We start from the raw sequence: 19728 nt of genomic DNA, 5'->3' as shown, positions 1-19728 counted from the left end.
ATATAGCTGTGTTTTTTGTTACCTCTGCTTTTAGTATTATATCCAAGAAATCTCAGTCAGATACAATATCATGAAGCTTTCCCCCTACGTTTTATGTGTTTTGTAGTTTTAGCTCTTACATTTAGATCCCTGATCCATTTTTAGTTAATTTTTGTGTATGGCGTAACGGAAGGGTCCAACTTCTTTTTCCAAAAATATTTTTATAATTTGCTGCAAAACCTGGCATGAACTTATATGAGGCTGTGTATCATTGACATATTTGCGAAAATTCATACACTTCACTGCAGAACTATTTGACTTCAAGGCCCTGCCCCAGACTCCATTGTATGTATTACACGAGCCCCAAATCCAGAGTTTTCTGAATTCCAAAATCCACCTGATCTTAGAGAATTTCAGAAATATAGGCTGGTGGGCCTCCAATATATTTTTTAGTGAATATCAAATTTTGGATTTCTTAAGCTGGGAGACACCTTGAATGTCAGTGTGTGGCACTCCCTTGCCTTATGGATAAGGAGTAGAATGAGGCTTGGGGTCATTGGCATCAAGCTAATTGTAGTATTAGGGCTCTAACTCAGTTTTCACACCAAACTTAATAACAGTGCATTTTGAGTCTGATCATTTTAAAAAACAAATTTATGATCTGAGTAAAATAGTGAAACTTAAATAGTGGTGGCAGGAGAAGCCAAAAATAATTCTTAAAGCAGGACAACCAAAATGAATTATATCTGTGGTGATAAAATACTTTTGAGTTAATGGCTGTAAATGATTATGTCTAAAGGAATACAGTAATTATTCATATAATATAAGATGTGTTATTCATTTACTTATCCATTCAACATATGGTTATTAAACATCTATTAAGTGTCAGATATGTGCCCAGGAACCGAATAGGCTTTTCTGAAAAGCATGCTTCAGGCATTTTATTTTAATTTCATCTTTGCATGTTTGTTTTAACTTCCAACACACATTTGTTGAATTGTTGCTATGTATAATGACTATATACTCCAGATCTGGAGATATCTTGCATTAGGTCGAGCAGCATTCCCTCAGTGTTGAGCAAGAGTTAGGAGGCTAAAGTCTTCAAGATGCAAGATGCCCCTTAGACTTCTCACCATCTCTCTTTCCCACCTGCTGGTCAGAACCACCATCTTTCACATAGATTAATGCAGGAACCTGTTTAATCCTAAACATCTCTGGGGCGGGCAAGGAGGCGGTGGGGGGTTGGGGGGCGTTACAAGCAGGGCTGGCTTCTGAGCATGAGATCTGTGTAGCTGCACAGGGCCTTGTGCTCAGAAGGACCTTGCGCTTGGTTTAGACCAGTCCTGTCTCCCAGGCATCTGTGCTCAGGAATTCCTAGGAGATGCATGTCTTGCTTCTTTCTTGTTTCCTTCAGGTTCCCAAACTTTGCCTTTAGCATTACTCTTAGGGCAACAGAATCATAGGCAAGGTCAGGAGCCCCTGGCCCACCTCCAGAGTCCCTAGGTGGCCTCAGCCACCACCCCCAACCAGTGAGGGGAGTTAAGGGAAGGGAGTTCAGAGGGTCCTCCTTTTTTTTCCACACACTCTCCCAACCTTCCTTTTTTGAGCGAAATCTCTCTTCTTCTCATTCTTTTATTACCTTTTACATCTTTACCAAGGTGCTCCTCAGCATTGCTTCTTTAATAAGGTTAGGTTAACAGGAGAAAGGCCATCATCTTGTCTTGTTTAACCTTCAGTACCATGTCCTGGGTGCATATCCACAGAGAAAGGAAAAAATCGTTGGGAAGAGGGTTTGTTCTAGACTTGCACTGCCTCAATTCTCATTTTCTCTCTATCACTTGCTCACTTTGGGACTTTGGGCAAATAATTTAAACATTATGTTGTAATTTTCTTATTTATGTTTGGTGTATGCTGTTGAATCAGTTCCAATTCCTGGCAACCCTATTAATGAGTGGTGTTCATGATGTCCTGTCCTTAACAGCCCTACTCAGCTCAGGTAGACTCATGAGTATGGCTTTTTTAATGGAGTCAATCCATCTCATATTTGATCTTACTCTTTTCTTGCTGCCTTTCATTTTTCCCAGCATCATTGTCTTTTCCAAAGAACCCTGCCACCTCATGACGTGCCCAAAATAGGACACAGCTTCAGTTGTCATTTTTGCCTCCAGCAATGTTTCAGGCTTAATTCACTCCAGGCCCCACTTGCTTGTCTTTTTTGTAGAGCTATCCTTCAACACAATATTTCAAATAAATCATTTTCCCCCCATCAGTCATAGTCACTGACCACCTTTTGCATCCATACATACTAATTTGGAACACGAGGGCGTGGGTGATCTTAGCCTTGGTCTCTAATGATGCATGTTTGTTCTTGGTGATCTTTACTAATTCTTCCATTGCTGCCCTTCTGAGTCTCTGTCTTCTCTTGATTTCTTGGCTGCAGTGTCCATTTGAATTGATTACTGAACCAAGGTCAGCAAAATCTTTAATAATTTCATTGTCTTCATGGTCTATGTTAAAGTTGTGCGTGTATTCTGTAGTCACGGTTTCTGTCTTCTTGATGTTCAAAAGCAGTTGAGCTTTGGCACTTCCTTCTCTCACCTTCATCACAAGTCATTTCAAATTATCGCTACTTTCTTTCAGTAAGATGGTATCATATGCATATCTTAAGTTACTGATATTTCTACCAGTTTTCGCTCCTCCTTCCTCCGAGCCTAGCCCAATTTTAAATAAGACATGTCCTGCTTACAGATTAAATAAATTGCAAGATAAAATGCACCCTGTCTGACACCTTTGCCTATAGGAGACCATTCAGTCTCTCCGTGTTCTGCCCTGACAGTGGCTTCTTGTCCACAATACAGGTTATGCATCAGGACAATCAAGTGCTGAAGGGCCAAATAACTGGGGGGAAAGGCCATTTTATTCCCCCAAATAATTTGTTCTTTTTCTTGGACCATAGCCTTTCTTTTGGAGGGTCTACAGTGCCAGCACATCAAAATGATAACTAACACGTTGTAACACAAGGTGGGCATATGCAGCAGTTTCTTCGTGGATCCTGGTGCTGACTCGTCCTGAGGCCAGAATCTGACCACATGTACAGCAAGTTTTTCTCCATTGAGGTGTGAACTTAATAAAAAGACTTCCAACAAACCAGAAAAACCTTTTGGTTAAAATAACAACAACTTATAGTTATTGGTTAATTTTTTAAGTGCCCGAAACTGGGTCAAGTTTTTGAGTATCTTATTACATTGAATCTTTATAACAGCGCTATGAAGGGCTGTTATATGATTCCTCCACTTTATATATGAGGAAACTGAAGATTTGAAAGATGAAAGAGCTTTCCACATCGCAAAGCTGGGAGGGGCTGGGGCTGGGATATAAATCCAGTCCGTGTACTTAACCATTCAATACACTAAGAGGAAATAAGCAATGTCCTTTGGACCTGTATTAATATTCTTGATATTCATGGACTAGAGCTTCCCATGCCCAAACTTCAGGACTGTCGCAGAGAGGATTAGAAGGATGTTATTTCCCACTCTTGGATCTGAATGTAAAAACTGGGCAAAAGGCTGGTGAGAATTTGGTCATAGAGGATTTTTACATTTAAGTGGGTGGTTGCTCTCTACTGCCACCTGCTGGCAGTCTGAAACAAGCTCAGAGCAGAGCCCCACGTTTCTCATAGCGGAGTGGCAGAGAAGGCCTCTGTGTATAAAACGTGGACGTTCAGAAATTCAGCAAAATACGTTCAGTTCATACTGACAAAAGTGCCTGGAACATCAAGAAGCAAAAAGGATAAAGAAACAAAGACAAAGACTTTGTCTTCCCTATGCAATGGCCATCTCGGTCAGCCTGGCTAGGAAACTGTGATTACATTACTTTTCTCTGCTTTTGTGTCAAGGAAGTTAAAACCAAGCCTGAATAGACAGGAGAAAGAAAATATTGTCAGAGCCTTGTCAGGGACCTGTCACTCACCAGGGTCTCTCCAGAATGTTCCCAGAAGAGACTGTGCAGTTCTTTTTACTGCTCTTGCATGCAGAACAGCAATTACTTCAGGAATAATGAAAACAGGATGTGATTAGGAAACTCGAATACAGTTGTCTACCCACTGAGGTGTCTTCAGGAAGTAATTCCTATTTTCAGTGGTGATTTTGGAAGTAAAAATGGCCCAGTGTCCTATCTATCTTCATAGATAGACCCCTGAGGTTGACTTGTCTGATGTGACAAAATGCAATTTATCTGTTTGAAGAACTGAGTGTTTGTGAGGAGTCTGAGTTGGTCTCTAAGACCAACTCACAGAAAATGTTCACAGCTTGTTACGTTTATGTTGTAAACATTGAAAATATAACAACAACTCATTATGTCTCCTTCTCTCTCTCCCCATATTTAGCCAGAAATAACCTATATCAGTTTAACCTCATTGCCTTTGTCATGTGTAAAGCTTCTGCCTTATGTTGTTTGGTTCAGTGGAACCTTTTTTTCAAATGAAATCAACTGTAAAATGCAGAGTATGAGGTGCTGAGGGAAGAGCAGGGGCAGGATCCTCAAACTCTGCCTCTCGATTTCTCATTTCCTGGCTCTCTCCTTGTCAGGCCCCCAGAGACTCTCCTGAGGAATCCAATAACTCCCTGGACACAGTCTGAAAACACAGCTGGGTGCTGTGTAACTTGACTGATTCATCATATTCTTGTACTATTCTGAATTTGTTCCCCTAAACAAGAAGGTAAAAAATAGGGTGGTGGGGAGAATAAATGTTTGCATTGGACCAGATACGACGCCAGATCTTTGGAGAAATTTTGGCTTTCAAGACATTTAGCCTTGTGTGACTGAATACACTGTGGAAGGCCGTGTGGAGAATCGGCACGCTCATGCTCGCAGTAGTGCTGTGGATGCCAGGCCTGCCTGGAAAGGGTCCACCTTTAATAAGGCAATCAATGGAGTTATAAAGAGATTTTGATTTGAATATATATGTAACAGTTAAAATGTATAACACATTGCTGAGATACATATGTATATGTATCTCTATATATGTGTATATATTATTTTTATTGAGATATAATTGACTTATAACATTAGCATCAGGTACACAATATAATGACTTGATATATAGGTTTATATTATGAAATGGTCACCACAATAAGTCTAAATAACATCCATCACCATGCATAGTTACAAATTTTTTTCTTGTGATAAGAACTTTTACGATCTCTTTTAGCAACTTTCAAATATACAACCTGATATTATTAACCAGAGTTGCCATGCTGTTCACTGCATCCCCAGGACTTATTTTATAACAGAAGTTTGTACCTTTGACCACCTTTACCCATTTTGCCTCCTCACTCCTACCTTGCCTCTGGTAACCTTCAAACTATTCTCTTTATCTATAAGGTCAGGGTTTAAAAATTTTTTTAGATTCCACATATATGTGAGATGATATTTGTCTGACTTATTTCACTTAGCATAATACCCTCAAGGTCTACCTATGTTGTCCCAAATGGCAGGATTTCCTTCTTTTTTTATGGCTGAATAATGTTATATTGCGCGCGCGTATCACATTTTCTTTATCCATCAATGGACACTTAGGTTACTTCCATGTCTTGGGAATAATGCTGCAACGAACATGGGGTGCAGATATCTTTTTGAGCTGATGTTTTTGTTTTCTTTGGGTAAATATCCAGATGTGGAGTTGCTGGATCATATGGTAGTTCTATTTTTAATTATTGAGAGAACTCCATGTTTTCCATACTGGCTGTACCAATTTACATTCTCACCAACAGCCCACAATGGTTCTCTTTTCTTCACATCCTCATCCTCATTGTTATCTCTCATCTTTTTTATTATAGCCATTGTAATAAGGGCAATATCTCATTATGATTTTGGTTTGAAATTTTCCTGATGATTAGTGATGTCAAGCACCTTTTCATGTACCTTTTGGTCATCTGCATGTTTTTGGAAAAATGTCTATTCAGATCTTCTGCTCATATTTTAATCAGATTGTTCCTTTGCTGTTGAGTTATGTGAGTTTTTCATATATCGGATATTAATCTCTTATCAGATATATGATGTGCAAATATTTTCTCCCATTCAGTAGGTTGCCATTTCATTTTATTGATGGCTTCCTTTGCTGTGAAGAGGCTTTTTAGTTTGTTGTAGTCCCATTATTGACTTTTACTTCTGTTGCCTTTGCTTTTGGTGTCAAATCCAAGAAGTCATCACGAAGACTGATGTCAAGGAGCTTACCGCCTATGTTTTCCTCTAGGAGTTTAATGGTTTCAGGCCTTATGCTCAAGTCTTTAATTCTTTTCAAGTTATTTTTTGTGTATGGTATAAGATAGTGGTCCAGTTTCACTCTTTTGCACATGGCTGGCTGTTCAGTTTTCCCAATACCATTTATTGGAAAGACTCTCTTTTGCCCATTGTATACTCTCGACTCTTTTGTCATAAATTAATTGGCTATATATGCATGGATTTATTTCTGCACTCTTTAGTCCAGGGAGCATGATGCCTCCAGCTTTTTTTTTTTTTTCCTCAAAATTACTTTGGTTATTCAAAGTCTTCTGTGGTTTCATACAAATTTTAGAATTGTTCTACTTCTGTGACAAATGCCATTGGAATTTTGCTAGGAATTGCACTGAATCTATAGATTGCTTTGGGTAGTATGGACCTTTTAACAATGTTAATTCTTCCAATCCATGGGCATGAGGTATTCTTCCATTTATCTGTGTCTTCGGTTTCTTTCATTGGTGTCTCATAATTTTCAATGTATTGGTCTTTCACCTCTTTGGTTCGTTTTTTTCCTCAATATTTTATTCTTTTGATACAATTATAAATGGGATTGTTTTCTTAATTTCCCTTTCTGTATTTCATTATTGGCTTATAAAATGCAACCAAATTCTGAATATTAATTTTGTATCCTGAAACTTTACTAAATTTGTTGATTAGTTTTAACTGTTTTTTGGTAGAGTCCTTAGGGTTTTCTACATATAATCTCATGTCATTTACAAATAGAGATGGTTTTACTTCTTTCATTTCAATTCTCATGCCTTTCATTTCTTTTTTCTTGGCTAATTGCTATGGCTAGGGCTTTCAATACTATGTCAAATAAAAATGGTGAGAGTAGATATTCTTGTCTTGTTCCTGATCTTACAAGAGGAACTTTTGGCTTTCCACCAACAAGTAAGTGTGCGTTAGCTGTGCGTTTGTCATATATAGGCTTTATTATGTTGAGACACATTCACTTTATATCCACTTGTTGACAGTTTTTTATCATAAATAGATGTTGAATTTTGACAAATTCTTTTTCTGTATCTATTGATATTATTATGTGATTTTTACCCTTCATTTGGTTAATGTGGTGTAAGACATCAATTTGCAAATGTTTAACCATCTTTGCATCCCTGGAATTAATGTCCCTCGATTATGGTGTAAAATCCTTCTAATGTATTGTTGGATTTTGTTTGCTGATATGTAATTGAGGATTTTTGCATCTATGCTCATCAGAGATATTGGCTTTTAATTTTCTATTCTAGCAGTGTCTTTGTCTTGTTTTGTTATCAGGGTAATGCTGGCCTCCTAAATTGAGTTTAGAAGTGTACATTCCTCTGGTATTTTTTGGAAGAGGTTCAGGAAGATCGATTTTAATTCTTTAAATGTTTGGTAGAATTGACCTATAAAGCCATCTGGTACTGGGCTTTCCTTTGCTGAGAGGTTTTTGATTACTAATTCAATTTCTTGTCATTGGTCTTTTCTTACTATTTCATCATGATTCAGTCGTGGAAGGTTGTATGTTTCTAGGAATTTATCTATTTCTTCTAGGTTGGCCAATCTGGGCATGTAATTGTTCATAGCAGTCTCTTATGAGCCTTTGTATTTCTGTAGTATCAGTTGTAACATCTCTTTCATTTCTGATGTTATTTCTTTGAGTCCTCTCTTCTTGGTGGATCTAGCAAAAGCTTTGTCTATTTTGCTTATCTTTTCAAAACACCAGCTCTTTGTTTCATTGATCTTTTCTGTATTCCTTTATTCTCTTTTTCATTTATTTCTGCTCTGATCTTTGTTATTTACTTCCCTCTGCTAACTTCGAGTTTTGTTTCTTCTTTTTCTAGTCCTTTGAAGCATAAATTTAGGTTATTTATTTGTGGTCTTTCTTGTTTGTTAATGTAGGCTTTTATCACTATGAACTTCTCTGTTAGAACTTCATTTGCTATCCCATAAGTTTTGTTATGTTGTGTTTCTATTTTCATTTTTCCTAATGTATTTTTTGTTTCTCTTTTGATTTTTTTTTTTGACCTATTGGTTATTTAGTAGCATGTTGTTTCATTTCCACATTTATGCGAATTTTGCAGTTTTCTTATTGTAATTGATTTCCAGTTTTATACCATTGTGTTCAGAAAAGATGCTTGATAGTTTAATCTTTTAAATTTATTAAGACTCATTTTGTGGCCTACCATATGATCTATCCTGGAGAATGTTCCATGTGTGTTTGAGAATAAAGTGTACTCTGTTGCTTTTGAATGGAATGTACTGTAAATGTCTGAGTAGTCCATCTGGTGTAATATTTCCTTTAAGGCCAATGTTTCCTTATTGATTTTCTGCCTGGAAGATCTATCCATTGACAGAAGTGGAGGATTAAAGTCTCCTACTATGTTGTATGATGTCTATTTCTCCTTTTAGGTCTGTTAATATTTGCTTTATGTATTTAGGTGCTCCTATGTTAGGTGCATAAATTTTTAGAGCTATTTCTCAGTTCATTATAGCCTTGTAGGTCTCATAGATACAAGCCCCATTGGCTTTCAAAGCTAGATGTTTTGGTGGGCTCATCTCTCAGGTACAGGTGTTAAAAGTTGGAGTGCCAGATGTGAGAGTCAAGCCCTTTACTTAGAAAGATGCTCAGAGTTGTGAGTTTCCTCTTGATTGTTGATCGATGTGCCAGGGATGGGGTTTATAGCAAGATTGTGTCTCAGCTTCTCCTACCATTTTGATGTGGATTTTTTATTGTTCACCCAATGTATAGGAATTGTTCAGCTAGTTTTGAGGTTTCTTTCAGAGGAAATTCTTCCATATGTAGCTTAGGTATGTCCATGGGAGGAGGCGAGTTCGAGATCCTCCTATGTTGCCATCTTAAACTGGAATCTCATATAATTTTAGTTGCTTTTGGTATGTAGATATCTGCTTATAAATGTCTGACTTCTCCTTAGAATGTAAATTTCATTAGAGCATGAGCCCAGCTTGTTCACTGTTCAAGCTCTAGTCTTGGGCATGTAGTATATGCTCAATCAAAAATTTTTGAATAAATGAATGAATATATCCCTCTTTCTAAAAATGTTCTCATTGTAGATGGGGATTTTGTCCTTTATTTCTTGTATCTCCAAGGACTCAGGAAATGTTTGTTGTTTTGCTGTTTTATTATTTCAACAATTCCTTTTTTCTTTTTTTTAGGCAAGGCAACCCTTGGTTGACCTCACAGATTGCAAGGACCTTGTCAGCTTACAATCTCTTATTTTTTATTTTTCATGCCTATAGCACCTGGTCTTCCTAGGTGGTCTTCCATCCAAGTACGGACCAGGCCCGAGCCTGCTTAGCTTCCGAGATCAGATGGAATCAGGCTTGTTCAGGGCGGCATGGCCATAGACTATTTCAACAATTCTTATTGAGCTTCTGTTACATGCCAGCCACTGTGCTAGGTACTGAGAGTCCAGCTGAGTATAAAACTGAGAAAACTGTTGTTTCACAGACATTAAATGGATACTAAATATGAAAAACAAATCATTTGATTTTTTTTCTCTGATGTTGAAATATAATTAATATCCCTCTTTACTTCTTGTTTCAAAGAGCAAAGTGTTAGATAATGCACAGCCTTCTGGGGAGACAACAAGTTCACTACCCCTCCTGGAGGAAACAGAAATATGTTAATTAGTGAATGGTAACTAAATCTCTGAAAAAGATAGGAAAGAAATAAGGACAAAAAAGGGACGATGGCAACAGGATGGTTACTACAAGGCAGAACTTCCTCCGTAGCTAAGCTGCCTCTCTTTCATGCCACCATCCTATACGGACTGCTTTCACCACACATCTGTCCTTTCCAACCTTGAAAGCCCGTCATGATATTTATATAGGCAGATTTTGAGTGATTGACCCTGAACTAGCTGTTGCCAAGGTATCCCCACTTACCACTCACAGCAGGAATAATAAATCTCCCTGCGTGCTGGCTCTTTCCATTTCAAGACAACAATGAATTCAGAGCAAGGAGTAAAGCATTACCTCATGTAAAAATAGTCTTGTGCCTTAAAAAATACTTTTTCATAAATAAATACAATATCTCATTTGATCCTTTCAAGACCACAGTTAGTTAAGAGGAGGGTTAACCCTTCTCTTGTCTCAGCATCCCATCTGGCTTAGCATTTGTCCTGGATTTTTTTTTAATAGGCTTAAATTTTTTAGAGCAGTTATGTTCACAGTAAAATTGAGTGGAATTTGCAGCTATTTCTCATCTACCTGCCCCCACCACATACATGCAGAGCCTTCCTATCAGCAACCCCCACCAGAGTGGTACGTTTGTTACAATGGGTGAACCTACATTAAAAAAATTTTTTTTGTATGGATGAACCTATTTTGAGATTTACATTAGAGCTTCATGGACATATCATTGTCACCTAAAGCCTGTAGTTCACATTAAGGTTCACTCTTGGTGGTGTATATTTTATGGATTTTGACACATGTCATATAGCATGTATCTACCATTATAGTGTCCTACAGATTAGCTTCAAGGTCCTATAAAACCTCTGTGCTTTGCCAATTCATCCTTTTGTCCTAGATTTTTTATTTTGTAATAATGTTATTAGAATTTTCTATTTGAAAATATTTTTGATTGAAATATTTACTAGGTCTTTCAACACCATAAAACTATTTTCTTAGTTAATATTTTTTTAATTTTTTAATTATTTTTAGAATCTTTTACTTTTAGTGGGTTCCAATCTGGATGATAAATTACATGGTCTCCATAATTATAGTCTATATGGGAAGAAAAACTGGTCCCCAGTGAGAAAAGGACTCTTCTTGTGTATGGCCAATCAGGTATAGAGCAGGATTAAAGTCCAAGTGTTCTGACTTCTGGTACTTTCTCAGCCAAAGACACAAAGCTCACTGGAGAAGAAACTGAGATCTCAAAGCTTATCACATCCTTATCTCGTTTTAAGTGGTTATGAAAGTGAGATTGCTGCTGTATTCCTGATTCAGATGTGAGAAAATTCACTATGTAAGTAAATAAATAATGAACCCAATAATGAACAAAACAGGCACAAGAAATCCAAGCGATCAAAACTCAGGCAGGCAAGTGAAGACCTACCTAGAAAGGATGAAATACTATGAAGGTGGAAGTTTAGATTTAAAAGGAATACTATGCTTTCAGAGAAGCTTCCATAAATGGTTTGATGTTCAATGATATTTTGAGATTTACATTTAGCTTCATTTACATATTTCTGGGACACAGCACATCTGTTTATCCAGCAGAATGAGTCTGGATTCTGATCAAATACATGTTAAACTTGCCTAATGTGATAATTAACCATTCTGTAATATCAGCCACATATAATTTTAATACAATGTTAGCATCCTAAGACAGAAAGAATGATCATTCTTTTGCAAAATAGATTACAAGGAGTAGGGGAAATGACCAACATGTGAGAAAATGGTAAATGATACAGAATGGGTTATGTGGACTTGGTCCTCCTCTCCCAGGAGTTTTTAAAAGGCGTTGCATTGTATGCTATCCTGGTGAGGGTATTTACTTTAGGTGTTTTCTTTGTAAATGGTGTTATGATATGCTTTTACTTATCTTTGTCAGGCCTCTCTATCCGGAGTGTGTGTTGGAAAGCCGACCGCCTTCTAGCGGGGACCCAGGACAGCGAAATATTTGAAGTGATTGTTCGAGAACGAGACAAGCCGATGCTGATCTTGCAAGGCCACTGTGAGGGGGAGCTCTGGGCTCTGGCCCTGCACCCCAAGAAGCCACTGGCTGTGACAGGCAGTGACGACCGCTCTGTGAGGTGAGGCCCCAGCAGTGGCTGTCATCACCTTACTTCTTTGGGATAACAGGTTTATTTTGCCCTAATTTGCCTGTTGCTTAAGAACCACAGTGCAGAACTGCACAATTGTCCCATGGACTTTTAAGACATTTAGCTCAACAGCAGTGGGCTTCTTGGCATTTCGTTGTTATCTTCCTTTGGCTCCATCTTGAGTCATGAAAATGTTCTTAGAAACGAAAATACATTACTAAGGGTAACACTGGCTTCCAGCGCCAGTTCTGAGAGCTAAATGCATTCCCCTGAGATAAGAGCACATTTTCCCCTCGACTCTTCGGCCCTCTGCAGGGAGCTGCACAGAGATTTCACAGTTTAGTTGCAGACACTCATTCTTTCCCCAGCAGAACTTAAATTCTGATTTGTAAAGGTGTCTTGAGCATGTTGTAAATATTTCTTTATAAATGCTGAGATGAAATTTTGAACATTGTTCTCACATCAGAGGGAAGTACTGGTTCCTGAGAGAGTACACAGTTTTATTAGGGCCTCAAAGTTTCTTGCTATGGGTCATTTTTTGTTACTCTTTGACAGCACAACGTTGCATAAAGTGAACAATATGATTATGCTTCTCATATCCTTGTGACTACTGAGGGACTGAACATGTAATTTAAGAGTGTCAGATGAAGACTACTACATTGATTTCAGTATTTGTGTATTACTGAGCTTTAAATGTGCTCAGCAGCAAACAGGTTGGAGAGAGAGTGAATGACAGTGTAAGAGACAGTGATCAATTGATTGATTACTGCTTCTGGGTTTTAATAGTTAAAATAAAACATCATAAACTATAGCTTCCTCCTTCCTGCTTGCCCTTATTCTGCATGTCAAGATACTCGGTACGCTCAATAGTAAAGTATAAATCCCCAAATCCATTTTTTAGTGTCTACCAAGCACTACACCTCATTGGTCTAAAAATCAATGAAAGCAGCTCCAGTTTTCTCCTCATGTGACGTAAGTGTGTGTTTGCCTTGTCTTCGTTCACTTCCTCTTCTCTTCCTTTTCCTTTCATTACTCTTAGCGTTCTCTGAATAGCCACAACAGTGCCACCAAATTATTCAAACACCTGAGTAGCTCCATTCATACCCATCCAGATAGAAATGATTTCAAGAAAGCCTTTGGCTTTTGTATTTTGACAAACCATATTGGGTCTGAGAATTGCACACATCCCCAAGGAGCCCTGGCTGCCAGAATTTGTCTTCTTCTCCTTAACCATTAATTTGGCTAAATGTAATTTTACACTGAGTATGGAAATTTAGGAAGGGTATAAGTCATAATTTATTGAGAAAGATTAGCTGAATGATCTTATAAGGATAGTACAATTTATTGAGGTGTGATGATTTCTTCATGCTAGTAAAGCAAAGCTTACATTGCTGAAAATAGTGCATGGCTAGAAATAGTATGAGATTATGAATAATGGACAAGATATTGAAAGAATACCATAAGCCGAGCAGTGCAGCTGCCTAAGGTTTCAGTAAACTATTTACTGTGCAACTCTGCATTGTAAGGAGTGTGCCCCCATCCCTCTTGATAGCAGAATGCATTAGAAAAACTGCACCGCATGTGACTCATTCTTGCCTCTATTGCAGAGCTCTAGATTCCCGATCTCCCTAACAGATATTGTTGTTTGCATGTTAAGACTGTCTAAAAAGTACTAACAGATAGAGGTCCCATGCACAGTTGCAACTCACATATTAACCCTTCCTTGTAACTTCGGATAGTTAGTTCATGTTCACTCAGTTTGAGATACCTGGAGTAGGTATTCCTGGAGGTGTGGAAAACTGTACATTAGTTGCACTTGTCCCTTGACTGCCATCCCCACAGCAGTAGCTGTGCTCATCCATCAGGGTCACTGTGAAGATCTGCCCCAACCATGGGTGGATCTATGGGCAGCAGGGAACCCAGGGAGCTTGTGAGGAAAGGCAGCATATGACTGTACATGGCTGGCTTGGGAACTGTCTTGGGCAGGAGTATCATTTGGTCTTCTCCATCTCTGATATGTTTTATTTCTAGGGAGGCCAACAAATGGAACCTGTTATTTCAATCTATATGTACTTAAATGACACAGTTGCTACAAGGATACTCATATTTAAAAAAAACCAAAAAACAAAAAAACAACCATAATAGCATCTAATAGTGCTTATTATAAGTGTTATTAACAACCATTGGTATAAGTAAAGAACAATTTTTAATTTTTAAAGAGAAAAGCGGGATTTTGTGTGAATGTGGTGTTCAAAATTTCCTTATTCTATGAATCTCAAAATTTTGGGAAATGTTATCTCATTTTATATTTCTTGCTGTGTATTTCAAATGGTGAAAACGACTCAAAGTTAGACTAAACACTGTCCCAGATTCCCAGACATGCCGTGAGGAAGGACACTGTGGGAGGTTACTATATGCTTTCTTGTTACTATTGCAGTGTGATGAGCAGAACTTCCTGCCTTGGGCAGATGATGATAAGTCAGTTTTGTGTTTTTTTACTTTGTTCTTGTGCTTAGGCTGTGGAGTCTGGCTGACCATGCCTTGATCGCCCGCTGCAACATGGAGGAAGCAGTTCGCAGTGTTGCTTTCAGCCCCGATGGATCCCAGTTGGCCCTGGGCATGAAGGACGGCTCTTTCATTGTTCTCCGAGTCAGGCTCGTACTGATATTGAAAATGATTTTAAATGTGTTCTTTTGTTAAGATTTTCCTGGACCTTAGGAACGATGATATATTCCAGGACCTTAGGAAAAATGCACTTACTCTTTCAAGTAGGAACCCTGTAGATTCACAATCCCCTACCTGGAATTCCAAAATCTTAACACTGAAAATCCAGAATTCTTCGGTGATTTATTTGGCAGCACAGCCTGCCCCAGTGAAGTGATTTGAGACTGTTTATAGTCTATTAATCTCCTAGTAGGAATAATCACGTATAATGTGATTTGCTGCAAAAATTTTAATATATTAATACAGGGTGCTGCCCTAGCCCCTACTGGTAATGTTACATAATATATTGTTTCTGAATCTTTAAAAAATCTAATGAGTAACGTATTCCCAAACTCATCTGGTCCCAAGGGTTTTAGATAAGGGATTATGTGTTTGTAGCAAGCCAAGAAAGAAAGAAGAAAGAATAAAGCATCCTCTAGTACCACCTTTTTTTTAGAGGTGAGCTTGAGTAAAAGATTTCTTCTATCCACAATTGACAATAATATAGAATATTTCATATTTATTAACATCTTATATTGTTTTTACAGGATAAAAATTGCGATCTACCTTTGTAATTCCTTTGAATGCATTGATTATCCTTTTGGCTCACACATTTTGTGATTACAGAGAGGAAATGCAACCATAACTTAGATATGGCAAGTTTTGCACAAAGACAATTCTGTATAGCTTTTAAAAATGCTCTTGGCACAGTTTATTAAACTAAATTTTCATTAACAGCCACATGTAACTTATTACCAAATTGGTGGGCAACATTTTCTTTCTCTGCTTAGTGATGTATGAAAAGATGGCTAATTACCAGATTTTTTTTTCTTTTTGATGGATTTTTCCCAAGCCAAAAAAAAAAAATCCCCTCACACCTATTTAATGGCATAATAAACTGTAGTGCCATTAATAAATGATAGCAGGTGTGTAGAATTATTATGTGGAAGCAAATATTTGGTATTATTTATACATTCTATTTATTTTGGAGTTAATGAAGGCATCATTACTGGCTCATGGGACCTGCCAGTCATAATCCTGTCTCATAGTTGTAGAAAAACACTCAGTGAGCTTTCAATTGAAGATAGAAATTCTTACCAATATCTGATCATAAAAGATACAGAATATTCCCGTGATTCAATGTATGCATTTTTGACCTTTCATCTGAAAGCTAAATAATTACATAACATTTAAAAAGTAATTTTCCTCTTCTGCTTTTTGGACTTGCAATTTTGGCAGCAATAACATTAAGCTTAAAAGTCACTGGATTCTTATACTTAAAATATAAAAAAGATGGTTTATTTTTATGCTAACCTAGATATATTTGCTGTTTTCCATGACATATCTTAAAACAATTTTACAAATCCCAATTTTTTAACAAGAAATTTTAAGGAAAAATAGTATATAATTGAACATCAGAGGAAATATGCATTTTATTAAAATTTTTTGGTTTTTACTTTGGAAGCTCAAAATATTATTTAAAATGTTTATTATTAAATTTGTTAAATTTGCCATAAACTTTAAATATTTTATATCTTTCCTCAAAAGTTAATTCTTTAATTCCTGTAGGTTTTCTTTCCCTTTCAAAACAGTTTTTTCTCTGACACGTGTACTTTAAAACACAACTTGGGGGCCTTATTTCTAGATTTGCTGCTTATCACTTTGCTTTTTATTTTTATAGAGATATGACAGAAGTGGTTCATATCAAAGATCGAAAAGAAGTCATTCATGAAATGAAATTTTCTCCAGATGGTTCTTATCTCGCAGTGGGATCCAATGATGGCCCAGTAGACGTCTATGCTGTTGCCCAGAGGTATAAGAAAATTGGAGAATGCAACAAGTCTCTTAGTTTCATTACACACATTGACTGGTCTTTGGATAGTAAATACTTGCAAACTAATGATGGCGCAGGAGAACGACTGTTCTACAAAATGCCGTGTAAGTCATGCGGGCATTGAGTATTTATGAAAAGCAAACCTTTGAACCACGTGAAGAAAATATGAGAGCGTTGTTATGACCTCAGGGTAAAGAATGTCTTCTGAAACAAGACCCTCAAATCATAAACTGTCAAAGAAAAGATTAAGACATTGGAACACATTAAAATAAAAAATGACTGCACAACATGGAGACTGAATACAATGAAAAGACAAGGCATTGACTGGACATAAATGCTTGCAATTGTTAAATATACTAAAGATTTGAGGATCACAGATTTTATTTACTGTGATTGCTTAGTCTCAAATCTGTGTTCTTAGATGGAAGTCATTATTTGATTACTTGGTAAAATGTGCTAATTGAGATTTAAAAAAAAAACCAGTTTTTATTTGTAAACTGTCCCCACTGTAACTTTTATAAGAGATTCATCTGACTTATATAAAGTCATTTGGTAACATTTAGTTTGTAATACTAAAATGTCAGAAATATAACTTTCTGTGTAAGAAAAATCTTAATATTTAATATGACCCTTGACCTCAAATAATAGTTTTTTAAAGTTTTTATTGAAAAGTTAATCTTTACCATAAAACGAGTAACATAACTTGAGTCTCTGCCCTATCAGATTCGTCAGCTATTACTAGGTGCATATTTCTTACTTTCTACTTTCTTTGCTTGATATTTTATATGTATTTTCCATACGGAAAAAAATATGGAACACATGTTTCCCCTTTGCAACAACAAAATAGCATTTTGCTTAGTGATTATATCAGAATTTGCTTTCTCATTCTTCTATTATTGAAAGTTTGGGCTTGTTGCTACTTTCTTTGTTGGTACAGACAGTCCAGCAACAAATATCTTTGAACAGATAGGATTTTCTCTTCTGAGTTACTTCCTTGGACTATATTCTCCAAAGCAGGAACACTGGATCAAAGGCTATGTTCCAACTATAAACTCTTCGATTCTATGGTCTTTATAGTGAATTTTTATGTAATGCTGTGCTAGAGGCCAGGATTTCTGGGTGCCACTTTGACAATACACCAGTAGTGTACAAGAGTATCTATTCTCACAGATTCTTTATTTGAAAATATTTGTTTATTTTGAGGGGGGAACTATGAGGTAATGTACTTAATTGTCTTGATTTTGAATTTTAAAGTTGTTTGTGTTTAAACATTTTCTTGAGCATTTCTGATTCGTGTGATTTTTCTTTTGTGTGTTCCCTGGGAACATCCCTCACCAGCTGCTGGAAACTGGATATCACGCCATACATTTAAGAACATACCTAGACTTTTAACCAATTACATTTAACCGAAATTTGGTGGATTCTTATTGTCTAGCACTTTTAAATTTAATAAAATTCATTAACTTTTCCTGCTAATTTATCAGGTCTGAATTTTAAAAAGTCACTTCTATGGTCACTTAAATTATGAAAAGTAGAAGTTAAGAATAAACTTTTTAAAAACCTGACAAGGTGTTGAAGACTAAATATAATAATGTACAATTTAATAAGTCATTTCATCAGTAATACAAAGGATAATATAACCAGGATTTAAATAATTAAGGTCAACTATTAGTAGTTTGAGTCATTACATTTAGTACAATGATCATTTCCTTTCTCTTCTCCTTATCTGTGCATTTTGAGCATGTGCTTCCTTTAAGTCTTGCTGCCAAAAAAAAAAAAAAAAAAAATCAGTTGGGTAAAGAGATGAGAATCTAGTTTCCTTGTTTTATAGAAGTTTAGAAGAAAATAAGAAGATGCTTTTTATTTAAATATAACATTTTTATTTATTATTTTCAGCTGGAAAGCCTTTAACAAGTAAAGAAGAAATCAAAGGGATTCCCTGGGCCTCCTGGACATGTGTGAAAGGCCCTGAAGTGAGTGGAATTTGGCCAAAATATACTGATGTCACTGACATCAACTCAGTGGATGCAAATTACAACAGCTCAGTGCTGGTGTCTGGAGATGATTTTGGACTGGTTAAATTGTTTAAATTTCCTTGTCTTAAGAAAGGTAAGGCCAAAAGAGGTGTTTCATTTAGATTTATTCTAGAATGTATATGCAGTATAACTAAGGCTTATTTTCTTGGTGTCTATTCCTGCGGACTATTCATTCTATCTTTGTATACATATTATTCTCGAGCATTTTAGAATGTGTTGTTGCTGTTGTTTACTTTTAACATTCTAAAATACGGGGTTTTGCAAATTTAAGTCAGAATTTGTTAATAGTTTTTACTCGCCATTTTATGATTCATAAGCCTCGTGTTTCATGTTTTAAACAAGTCATGCTTTATTTATATTCACATAAATACTCCTAATTTAATTATATATTATATTAAAATACTGTAAAAATTTTTATGTTTTATAGCTAATTGTACTTATACATGAAAAAGCAAAGCAAATCCTTTTAGACATATTTAAATTAAAATCTGAAAGTGATTGTTCTTTCAGATAACATAGTTGATGGATCCCTCATTATAGCACAAATCTTGCAAACAAGATTTACATAACTGGTGAAATCATTGAGAGAAATTAGATTCAGAACAATCCTCTCTGCTCTCACATTTTGTTATTTTTCTTTTATTCTGTTAAAATCTCCTTACATCAATTTTTGTGGCACTTTCAGACTTTGTAGATTGTGACTGATTTAACCTTCATCCTCTTCGTCCTTTGCAAGTTTAGGCAATGCCCATACACAGGCTTTTCTGAGACTCTGCACCCTGAAAATCTGATCTTAAGAAAATAATCAGTAGGGACATGCCGCTGCCTGAAAAGGCTTTCACTGGCATGATTTTTAGATTAAGCAAGAAAAGGGATTGAAAAATGTAATCAGGAAGTCATTTTGAGTTAACTGGAAGTTTTGAAGCAATGACAATTATAGTATAAAATTGAACAGAAAATGTATTGCAAAACCACCATTACTTACACTCAACAAAATGACTATTAGTTAAAATATTCGAGGCACAAAATTACTTCAATGTGCCAAATTCAAACTCTTTTCCTTCTCCCTAATGGGTCTTTTGAGTAATAGGATATATCTCGTTAGACTGAGTAATGTACTTACAGAAAG

At 36.4% G+C, this 19728-nt stretch overlaps 1 protein-coding gene and 1 pseudogene across 6 annotated transcripts in view; one reads left to right on the top strand and one right to left on the bottom strand.

Annotated features, from left to right (window-relative positions):
- EML6 (EMAP like 6) overlaps window positions 1-19728 on the top strand; it is a 232732-nt gene that overhangs the window by 103166 nt on the left and 109838 nt on the right. For all 6 annotated transcript variants that reach the window (XR_005658225.1, XR_005658226.1, XM_039887154.1 and 3 more), the window contains 4 exons: window positions 11816-12017; window positions 14543-14680; window positions 16411-16667; window positions 18460-18672. Coding sequence is in view for 4 of the 6 variants with exons in the window: in XM_039887154.1 (XP_039743088.1) it covers window positions 11816-12017; window positions 14543-14680; window positions 16411-16667; window positions 18460-18672 (810 nt within the window). In the remaining 2 variants the exon portion in view is untranslated. The remainder of the gene's footprint in view (window positions 1-11815; window positions 12018-14542; window positions 14681-16410; window positions 16668-18459; window positions 18673-19728) is intronic.
- LOC120622343 (uncharacterized) lies at window positions 9487-9605 on the bottom strand (annotated as a pseudogene).

Source organism: Pteropus medius, unplaced genomic scaffold, assembly GCF_902729225.1.
Source record: "Pteropus medius unplaced genomic scaffold, Ma_sr-lr_union100, whole genome shotgun sequence".
Lineage (NCBI taxonomy): Eukaryota > Metazoa > Chordata > Mammalia > Chiroptera > Pteropodidae > Pteropus > Pteropus medius.
Note: the sequence above shows the minus strand (reverse complement) of the source record. Positions and strands in the feature narration are given on the sequence as shown.